The sequence below is a fragment of the Podarcis liolepis genome, assembly GCF_965112155.1.
Source record: "Podarcis liolepis genome assembly, chromosome: 1".
In the NCBI taxonomy this organism is placed as follows: Eukaryota; Metazoa; Chordata; class Lepidosauria; order Squamata; family Lacertidae; genus Podarcis; species Podarcis liolepis.
In genome coordinates, this window is record NC_139554.1 from 75,878,632 (window position 1) to 75,890,211 (window position 11,580).

At 40.8% G+C, this 11,580-nt stretch overlaps 1 protein-coding gene across 2 annotated transcripts in view; it reads right to left on the reverse strand.

Annotated features, from left to right (window-relative positions):
* Positions 1-7,526, reverse strand: part of MUC5AC (mucin 5AC, oligomeric mucus/gel-forming) — a 63,241-nt gene extending 55,715 nt beyond the window's left edge. The window contains exons 1-3 of one of the 2 annotated variants that reach the window (XR_014525210.1): positions 7,368-7,482; positions 3,434-3,559; positions 67-138 (exon numbers count right to left, since the gene is read on the reverse strand). Coding sequence is in view for 1 of the 2 variants with exons in the window: in XM_083500034.1 (XP_083356160.1) it covers positions 67-138; positions 3,434-3,559; positions 7,368-7,440 (271 nt within the window). In the remaining variant the exon portion in view is untranslated. Of the gene's footprint in view, positions 1-66; positions 139-3,433; positions 3,560-7,367 lie in introns of both variants that reach the window. The other variant, XM_083500034.1, reaches the window with a different exon arrangement.
* Positions 7,527-11,580: the final 4,054 nt, after the last annotated feature.

Consider the following 11,580-nt stretch of genomic DNA (forward strand, 5'->3'; position numbering starts at 1 on the left):
GAAGTTCACCCAGTGAGTGGAAGATTATTGTCTAAAACACAAGAATGTGGTTTGTGGTTCACTTACCTTTCACAGCCAGAGTTGTTCTCATGGGAGGGATGATGGTCACAGGAGGACTACGAGATGGTTTGACAAAAGCTGATGGAAATAAATATGATTACAGCTTGTACCAGCATTTCCATAATGAAATAATAGGGAGATATCTCCAAATCCATTTGGTGAATAAAGCTCTAATGCAGCTTCCCCCTGCCTGGCGCTCTGCAGACCTTCTGAACTACAACTTCCACAATCTCTTACTGTTGGCCTTGCTGGCTGGGGCAATGAGAGTTCAACTATGCTTCTCAATTCCACACACACCCTTTTTCTATTCTAGATAGTGTGGCTTTTAAATGTAAATTCTAGTGAGCTATTAAAGGATTCTAAGGTAGAGGCCAAGTGGCTGGTGATGAAATCCTGAGATTTGTCATACTGATAGCCCAATTCTGTGCATAGTTTACCTGAAAGTGATTCCCCAGTGAGTTTACTGAGATTTCTTCTCAAGTAAGTAGGCACAAAATTTCTGCTTAAAAAAAAATTCTTAACTAAGTGTTCAGATATGCACATGAGGAAAGTATTGGTGTCACACTACCTACCACTTTCTGCAGAAATAAAATGTCAAAAGTGTTCTGTCAGAATTGGCACCAAATACAACTTGTCAAAATAACCAAAATGGTGCCAACTTTACTCATGTAATGAGGCTTTTCTCATGTGGAGCATACGGTAACTTGAATATGATACCAGCCTCTTCCAGGTAAAACTAGTCACATTGTAAATTAATTGCTTTCCCTTTGCTTTGTGAAAGGGCATCACATACACTGTGAGCAACATGAGAGGGATTAAATCCTTTCACTGTGTTTGGCTCAAACAAAATGTGATTATGTTTTATGGAATATCTTGTTTCTGAACTTGCATACAAAGAGATTTGCGCCGGATGTATCTAGGCATAACAAACAGCAGCATCTATAATAGCATGGTCTTGGTCTGGATTACATGTAACATGAAGCCATCATATGTTGAATCAGAGTTGTTTGTTTGAATATTCAAAGCTGTAGTCAAACAGATTAAGCGCAGTTTGTTTTCTGGTCACAAACTATGGCACACCATGGTTTGTTATTGGCTTTTCAGCCATGGCTTATTTTAACAAAGGTTTGACATTTTGTCCAAACCCAGCAGCCTTGCTGCTTTACCTTGGTTCATTTGGCCATCCTGCCTGAGACAGTTGCCAAGTTACAGAGGCAGAAGGCTAGAAACAAAACATACTTTGGGGAAATAAACTGTGGCTTGCTTACTTGTCTATAAGATGATATGTTGTGGTTTGTTAACCTAGCCATGGTTTCAAGAAACCATGGTTTAACTGTGTGTGTAATTATAGCCGTTCTGTGTTGCTACACTGAAGTAGCAGTTCATTAAACCTGGTGTGAGAGGAAAGGATATCAGCATTTGAGGGTTTCCCACAGGCATCTGGGTGGCCACTGTGAGAAGAGGAAGCTGGACTAGATGGGCCATTGACCTGATCCAGTAGGTTCTCCTTGTCTTAGCCTCTTTTATCATTTCTGAAATCTCATTATGGGCTAGCCATGATTCAGGAATTACTTCCAGATATTCCTACATCAGTGCTTGCCCCTTTGCAGTAAAAACATGGATTCTGTTCAACGCAAGGGCTATTGCAACATACAAGAAGACAGGAGGAAATAGCGGGTTTCCTCCCTTCCCACTAGAATTTACCAACACTTGTAGTTTATGTGGGACTGAGGTACCAGTGACATGCAGTTTTTTATGTAAGAATTTCTACAGTTTGAAACATAAAGCTTTCTACAGTTCCCCCAGAAAGTCCCTCTTTTCTGTGTTGTTGTTTGTTTGTTTTTGGGTTTTTTTTGCAAAAATATAAAAGATAATGAGATGCAGAAAAGTTCTATAAAAAAATTACTTAGTGCAAGACTTAGCCTGCCTTTAAAAGCAATACAAAACTAACTCCGTGTATCTTGGATGATTCAAAATGTGAATAGTCCTGATCTTTTATAGCTCCTACCATAAATAGAATACAGTATATGAAATGAATACCATAGTTTATTTTAAGAACCACTTTGGTTATCATTTGCATAACTTGTGTCAAAAAAAATTACCTAAGAATTCTTTAATTCTGTTTAACTGGGCAATATCCAAAGTTAGTCATACTCAGAGATGACTCATCAAAATAAATTGATGTAAGTAATTAAGTCCATAAATTTCAGAGGGTCTACTCTGACTTCGTTGGCTATTCCCCATAGTTTGTAGATTGCACAGAGTGTGAAACCCAATTAATGTTAGATTAAGGCAAAGCAAGAGATAATCACCTATTTCTCAGACCAGATAAATTTGTAAATTGCACAAAGTGATAAAAGCCAGTGTTCAACAGCACATTTAACTCTTCCATTGAATTTAAAGGGGCTTTGTATTGTTTTTAACACTCAAATGAAAGCCGCCCAGAGTGGCTGGGGAGACTCAGCCAGATGGGCGGGATATAAATAATAAATTATTATTGTTATTATATTACAGTGTTTGACTTTGGCTGGGTAATGGGCTGTGTTCCTTTCTGAATCTCTTTAACTTTGGCTTCTTCCTGTCAGTTCTGTTCAAGCTGTCATTCTTACTTTAGCTGAAAGGGAGCCAGTTTTTAAGCATATTATGTAAAATGGACAATGTGCAATTTATTGTAGAAGCAAAGGTGATCTAGCCGGTGAGCCATGCAAACAGCTTTCTCTAATTATTGAAAAACACAATCTAACATTCTTAGGCATTTCCAAAATGATAAAATTACTATGCAGATATGCTGGACCTGTCCCAGTTGGGAGTGATGCAGTTTAGAACTTCTAAGCACAAAGGGATGTATTTAAATGTCCCACTATCATGGGTGCACCACATGGGTGTACACCCATGCTCACACGTAATATATTTGTGTGCTGCGCAAACACCTATGCAATACAAACATAGTTCTAGATTAGATACCTGCCTCGCATGAGGGTGTTTGCTTGCTCTTTGACTGATGGAAATTAGCATAATCTCAAGATAAACAAAACTTTATCCACTGTACACTATCTAAGAATCAAGCCTTAACACCCTACATGTTCCCAAAGATAACAAATTAATAGCTTGAGGAGCTCAGTTTTCATTTTCAGAGCAAAAAGGAACAGGTGCAACTCAGAGGGGTGTGCAAGCAATCACTTTGTGAGCTAAAGCAGAAAACCTTTAGCTTCAGTATTGCCTCATCTCTGCCTACTAAGAGGCTGGGATGCAAAACTATGTAGGAATTTAAAGCAGAGACCAAGAATATGGGAAAGACGGAAATAATTATGGCTTGGCAATTGCAAGCATATCTGGCTAGCGCTGGAGTCCAAATGAAGTTAGAAACACCTACGGTCATCATGTGTCGGCTGCACAGATGGATAGTCGTAATTTGACTGCTGCTGCTGTTGATCATACTGCTGGTCTTCATACTGGGATTGCTGGTCTTCATACTGGGATTGCTCAACCTGGGTGTTGACTGTGGCAACAGTTAAAACAGTGAGAAAGGGACTGCAACAATTCTGCTAACTAGCAAAAGGCAATGGCACAGGATTTGACCAAACTTTAACTCATTTCTTCATTAAAAATATTTTTTTCCTGGCCCATCAACTTAACAGCTAACAAGCAAAACTACATACAAAACATCATAGGTGGGGGAACTGGCATCAGCTCAAAATACAATTTTCAAATCATCAACCAGTCTCCTAAAGCCATTCCCTTCCTCTTTCAAAAGCCCAGCTACACAAAGTTGCTTTTAGCATGCTGTCTGAAACCAAGAATGGAAGAGGCTATGTGAAATTCTCAGGAAAGGGCACTCTGAAGTCTAAGCATCAGTATTTTAAAAGACCTGTCCTTTGCTTCAAACCATGGAGGCATATTGTGCATGGGTGTCTCAGCACACAGGCAGGCTCACTTACAAGTAGGCAGACCCACAGATTTGATCTCATGCTAGAAAAATGAATTTCAATAGAGACAAATGTCAGGTTCTGCACTTAGGCAGGAAGAACCAGCTGCACAAATTTAAGACGGGGGACACCTAGCTTGCCAGTAGTACATGTGAAAAGGATCTAGGGGTCTTAGTAGACCACAAGCTTAGCATGAGTCAACAGTGTGATGCAGCAGTAAAAAGAAAAGAAAAGAAAAAGACCAATGCTATTCTAGGTTGCATCAACACAAGTATAGTGTCCTGAACAAGAGAAGTAATAGTACTGCTCTGTTCCACCTTGGTCAGACCACACCTGGAGTCTTGTGTCCATTTCTGGGCATCTCAATTTAAGGAGGATATTGGAAAGCTGAAAGCTATGCAGAGGAGGGCAACCAAGATTAGAAAGGGCATGGAAACAAAGCCTGATGAGAAATGGTTGAGGGAATTGGGTATGTTTAGCTTGGGAATGAGCAGGCTGAGAGGAAGGATAATAGCCTTCTTCAAGTATCTAAAGGGCTGTCACATGGAAGATGGACCAAGCTTGTTTTCCCCTGCTCTGGAAAGTAGGACCTGAACCAATGGCTTCAAGTTACAAGGAAGGAGATTCTGGCTAAACATCAGTAAGATCTTTCTGATGGCAAAAGCTACTCAACAGAGGAACAGACTCCCTCATAAAGTTGTGGATTCTTCTTCATTGGAGGCTTTTAAGCAGAGGTTGGATGGCCATCTGGCAGGGATGCTTTAATTGAGATTTCTGCATTGCAAGGGGGTGGACTAGATGACCCTCAGGGTCCCTTTCAAGTCTACAGGTCTATGATTCTTCGATTATCTGTGGCTTTCCCATTTGTAAAGTATCAGATGCTTTGAGCTGTTAGAGAGTTCACTCCACTGGACAAAGCATGTGACCCTTCCCAGTAGAAGCAGAGTATCAAGGCAGCAGACCTTTCCCACTCTCCTCCTCACGCCACACAACTGATACCCTATTCAGATTTGTACTGCATGAACATGGAGGTTCCACTTAATTATTACGGTTAACAACCTGCCCTCCCTGACTGGTTTTCTGCTCCGCTTTCAAAGTCACCTAAGAGATGCCTTCATCTTGCAGCATCAAATTCCATAAATGTGTGTAAAGTGATGAAGGACTTTCTCTTATCTATCCTGAATCAAATACTAATCAGTTTCGTTGGGTAACTCCCTGTTCTGGCATGAGAGAGGGAGAAAATACCTCTCTGTGTCCACTTTCTCAACACAATCCATGCTTTTGTCAATCTCTAGAATTCACCCTTTAGTTACCTTTCTTTTCTGAAGAAAAAAGCCCCCTTCTTTTCTGAGCTCACGTTTCCTGAGTGGGAAACTGCTCCGACCTATTAATCCCTTGAACTGACTTGCCCAGTTATTGAGATAAGGTGGCCAGAACTGTGCAGAATTCATGTTCACCCACACTTCCCCTTGTCCCATGCCTAGAAAGCATGAGTCTCAGGAGTTTTCCACTTGCCAGACTGCTTTCCCTGGGAAAACCTGCTCTTTCCCACTGAAACAGAGCAATCATCAATTCATGGAAAATCCAGTTGACATTTGCTGTGATTCAGTTGTAAGGAGCGAGTTTCCCCGGAGGAAAGTGGTGGGACAAGATAAGTGTGGATAGGTCCTTCCAAATGCAAGTACACCGCAGACTTATATAAAGACACTGGTATGGATCTTAGAGACTTAGTGGAACAGACTCACTGAATGGGGCTTATATTGGTCCAGAGGAACTTTACCCCATTGATTTGAAAGAGAATAAAGCATGATTAACTTAGTCTGGATCTAACCCATTATGGCACATTGCCTATTCTATTTCCAATCCCTTTCATAACAAAACCCTAAGGGGAATTTTGCCCTTCAACTGCTGCAGCATCCTGAGTTGACATTTTAACTGAGCTTTGCATCTATCGTCACCCTAAGCCAGGTGATAACTTTGATAGGAGTTGGATTGGTCATTAGACCTTTGAAAATCCTGTGTGTAAACTGACAATTGATTGAACACCAAAACCTATTTGCACAATTTTTTGCCGCAGTGTAGCTTCTTGTTGTTGGTATGCAAAATCATACCACAACATGAACCAGTTGAATCAGCCTTGGGTAGCTTCCTCTTCTGGACCACCCACCTTAACCCCCCCCCCCCAAAAAAAAACCCAACAAACTTTCCCTTACTTGCATACAAATCATGTGCAATTCTCCCTGAAACAGCTGTCTTGAATTCTATGCTATTTCTTCAGTATAAATGGGTAGGAGATCTTAAATAAGGCAGATTTGTAATGATAGTGATGTAGTTCATTCCATGTAGCCTACACCAGCTGTCCTGTGGTGAAGTATTCACTGTATTTACTGATGCCCGCATAGAAGATTGTAGCTGTAAGTGGAAACCATCCTGTTTCAATACACATTTGCAATTGAAGGGGAAGAGAGAGAAGTCATTAACTCAAGAACACTCTCTGTGGATGCACTGCTGAGGAAATAACTGGCTCTGGGCTTGGCTGGTTTAGTTTTCAAATAGCTATGTATTGTGCTATTTTCAGAACCTAGAGTTTGCATCCATTTTTGCTCTAGGCTCAGAAAGAAAATGTGAATGGAACTGGTTGACTCTTGAAATTGTTCTCTATCGAAGATGCTGATAGAAGGAAAGAAGCATTCAAACCTGTGTTTCCCTTAAAAGTATTGTCTCATTTTCGCAGAGCATTTTAGTTCCATGGATCACAATGGGATGTCCCTTATTTCAGAATACTTTGATTCCATGGAAGGCCACAGAAAAATGCTCCACCGGCACAAAGTCCTATTCTGGTACCCCTTTCTGTATGGCTGATCGCAAACATAACTGGATTTAAACTGGAACTCAGTTCATCAAAGTCAGCAAGAGTTTTGCTACTGACTTCAAAAGGCTTAATGATGCAGTCATACGGTTTTATAAAGAATATATACAATTCTCTCTTTGCCTTATTAACCTGCCAGGTTTGCTCCTTTCGACAATCACATTTTACAAACCTCATTCGTACTAGTAAAAATCAATCAATCGGTGTCTGAGCATAAAAGATGAAACCAATTTTTAATGGCTTTTATACTGAGGCTGATCTACTTACTGATCATGGCCTATTGATCTACCAAACGACTGCCTCGGGGCACTGGGGCAGTGAATTTTATATCCCTGAAACCTGAGCATATTGTCTTTAGAATGGTGATAGGAAAATACAGGGCAAATATGTTTAAAGTCCTGATTAGATTTAATGAGGCAAAGCAAACAAAATCACTGTAAAGTCCTTCGGACCATGGAGAAAGCAGGCACTAGCTGTTGCCCAGGGAATGAAGTTCTTTTAAAATTTCCTACCTTTTTGGCATGTTAAGGCGATCACTAGCATTGGTATCCATAGTGGTATCCTTGCCCCCCTGCCTGTCCCCATCTTGGCTGGGATTCGGCAACAGGTACCGAACGACAGGCTTCTGAGGAGGCACCTGTCTTTTGATGAGTCTTATATAGCAGGAGTGTGGACTTTGGCTCAGTTCCCAGATTGTTTCACAAGTTTCCTAAGAGGTGGGGCTTCAGAGATTTTTAGCAGGTGCATAGGTAAATAGATGATTTTTTTATTTTTTTTTACTCTGTCAGGGGCTGGCCAAGTGTATTTGCATCTGGGGAGGAGTATTAATTTTAAGGGACTTTTTTTTCCTGTGAAGGAACTCATGAGGAACAAGCAGTGGAGAACATCCTTCCCTTGAGGCTAATTTTCATTAAAACATTTTTGGAAGACCTGTAAAGCAAATGTAATTTTGGAATCCTTAGAGGAAAGTGGTTGACTTACAGTGTGTGTGTGTGTGTGTGTGTGTGTGTGTGTGTGTGTGTGTGTGTGAAAATTGTTCTAGGACATATCTCATGATTGCGGCTCGCATAATTTCAGAAGAGGTTTTGTGTTGATTGCTGTGTTTGCTGGTAATGGCGTGATAACTCAAAATTACATGAAGATTAGCAGCCTGAAACTTATTTATTTATTTATTTGCACAATTTTTGGACTACCCTTTCCATCTAGTCAGGAGTGAGTGCTAAAACTAACATTCATTGAAATAAGATCATATTAAATAAAAAATAAAAACAGAATAAAAATCAAAGCCAGGGTTGGCCCAGGACATTTTGCTGCTCCAGCCCAAACTGAAAATGCTGAATCCACCTCTTACTCCACAGCCACCATTATCTGGAAGCGGCCAAGGGAATAAAAGGAGCCAGAGAGAAGCGGGTGGTGGGTGGGTGGGCAGCGGGTGAGTGGTAGTGGATGCATGGTGGTAGCACCCATCCCAGCTGTATGGAACCTGCCACCCTGAGGTGATTGCCTCAACACAATAGCCAGACAACATAGGCCATACTGAAAACCAGTAGAGATTAATGAATGGCATTGTCTTTTTAAAAGAAGTATTGAGTTTATGGTAAAACATTATTTGGGAAAATGCCCATTTCAAGCTCCACAAGTTGAAGGGTAACTGTCTGCAGTGGGGAGCCCCCTGCACTCATGGGTTTAGATTTAGAACCCTCATTATATGCACCTCAATTGCGTATCTCAAGTATATGGGTGGGTACACATTTAGGAAGGCCTTTGCAAATGGAAGACATGACAACTCCTCAATCCTTAATGTTTAAACATTCACATTTCCTCAGTTTGTGTGTTATTCTGCCTGGCAGATCAGATCTTTGCTATTGCCGAACAGGTAGTATAACTTCCCATAAATATTTAGATATACTGTATCTCTATCCATATGGTATACATAGAAATGAAAAGGGTCTCACCTCACCATTTTTTCCACATAAAATTTTATGAGCCTGTTTCCCACGTTGCACAGCAGAAATATTTTACCAGCTCCGTAGCTTTACAGGAATTTATTTTAAGAAGGTACCATTGTATTCAGAACAATGTAAATGCTAGACAGTAAGCATTTTTGTAAGCAGGCCAGTGGTTTTATTTAAAGAACTATTACCTGCTAGGCTCTTCGATACATGGCATCTCTTGTTGCACAAAAATGAGCGCTTAATTCAACAGATCTAGCCCTGTAAGTCATGTTCTTGCTGAAGGGGATTTGTTTAGGCTTGGCAAATTTGTTTGAGCTGGGAGAGGGTGGTGAGACCTTTACAAGGTGACAGAGAATGTAATGTTTCCCTTGTACACCAATCGACAGTATAATAAATTTGCACTGTACATAAGAATAGCTCAGCAGAGACCATCAATCACCTTTTGCTTCATGAATCAAAACTCTGGGAAAAACCTATTGGCTGGATTAGGGTTACAAGAGATATTAGACAGAAAGAATGAAGCCCAAACAAATGTGGACCGTGTCACAAATTACTCAATAAATTGGATTGTCAACAAGACTCCAAATTACTGGAAGGAAGTGGAACAACCCAACCAAATACTTCCATATGAACAGTGCTACTCATTTCTGAGCTGTCTTTCACTTTAACTTAAGCATTTGTGTCTGTCAGCTAGAGACATTCCAGCCAGACAGGCTGATATGCATTCTATACTCTTAGTTACAGAATTTATGGATGTGAGCTCATTTACATCAGAATCCAGTGGTAAAGCTTGGACTGAACCACTTCAGGCTGTGCAGGCAGAACTAACAGATTAGCACATAACAACTGAGAACTCTCTGATAGTCAAAATGAAAATTGGGCAGAATCCTTTACATGCTACCTATTCTGCTAATATATACTGGCAGTCTATGAGCAGAGATGTGTGCAAAAACCAACCATATTAGAATAAATAACACTAATTAAATACATCTGCATTTTTTAGTTGCATAATTTAATTTGCTGTGAAGGCAAATTATGCCATCAGTAGATTTCTTAAATATTTGTACTGATTTCAGTCAAGGTTGAGTAACATCCTTCAGGCACAGTACAGTGGTGCCCCACAAGACGAATGCCTCGCAAGACGGAAAACTCGCTAGACGAAAGGGTTTTCCATTTTTTGAGCTGCTTCGCAAGACGAATTTCCCTATGGGCTTGCTTTGCAAGACGAAAAACGAAAACGTCTTGCAAGTTTGTTTCCTTTTTCTTAACACCGTTAATACAGTTGCGACTTGACTTTGAGGAGCAACTCATAGAACGCGGTGTGGTAGCCTTTTTTGAGGTTTTTGAAGACTTTGGTGATTTTTGAAGCTTTTCCAAAACTTCTTTTAAACTTTTAAAACTTTGGGGGGGGGTTGGATTTTGGGTTGGGGTGTTTGGAATTCAAGGACTTGGTGTTGGGGAGGGGTTTGCAAGAATCTGGAAGCTTGTGTGGTTTTTTTCTGCATTTTTATGATTCTCTGTGACCATTGGGCCACTCTGCTGTTTTTTTTTAAAAAAATCTGGATTTGAATTTCTGTGTGGTGGGCGGCTGGGGGAACAGTTGGGGAGGGGGTTCTTCAGCAAGAAGCAAAGAGTGGAAGAGGAACCTTCTTTGAGTTGTCCCCCAGAGTCTTAGAAAATGTACTGTTCACTTTGTTGATTTTTAAATGTTTTTCTGTCATGTTTAGAAACTTAATTTATTGTTCCTTCAATTTTTGAAATGCTCTTTACAGTATGTGTGACTTTAAAGAGCACTTAATAAACTCTTGTTGTACCAAATTTGGCTTTGTTTGGACTTTTTTGACTATAGGAACGCATTAATTGAATTTCAATGCATTCCTATGGGATTTCGTGCTTCGCAAGACGAAAAATTCGCTAGACGAAAAAACTCACGGAACGAATTAATTTCATCTTGCGAGGCACCACTGTACACCCATGTGAAAGGTGCCATTAAAAAGACCTGTTTCCATGGGCAGTCTGATTCTGGAATTTGGTTCATATGGCAACATCGGAAGCAGAAATATGAACCAAGGGCAACTAAAGTGTGGCTTTGTTGCTGGTAAATGCCTGTCCCTCCATCCATTATGTTATAGAATCTGCTTCTATGGTTTCTGTGGCCCATAACAACCCAAAGAATGCCACACATAGGGATGGGATCGGGCAATCTCTGCACAGTGGCATAAGAACCTCACCAGGAGTACTGTGTCCAGTTCTGGGCACCACAGTTCAAGAAGGACACTGACAAGCTGGAACGTGTCCAGAGGAGGGCAACCAAAATGGTCAAAGGCCTGGAAACGATGCCTTATGAGGAACGGCTAAGGGAGCTGGGCATGTTTAGCCTGGAGAAGAGGAGGTTAAGGGGTGATATGATAGCCATGTTCAAATATATAAAAGGATGTCATATAGAGGAGGGAGAAAGTTGTTTTCTGCTGCTCCAGAGAAGTGGACACAGAGCAATGGATCCAAACTACAAGAAAGAAGATTCCACCTAAACATTAGGAAGAACTTCCTGACAGTAAGAGCTGTTTGACAGTGGAATTTGCTGCCAAGGAGTGTGGTGGAGTCTCCTACTTTGGAGGTCTTTAAGCAGAGGCTTGACAACCATATGTCAGGAGTGCTCTGATGGTGTTTCCTGCTTGGCAGGGGGTTGGACTCGATGGCCCTTGTGGTCTCTTCCAATTCTATTATTCTATGATTCTATGAACCATTGAGCATGAAGAGTCAGGTTCTG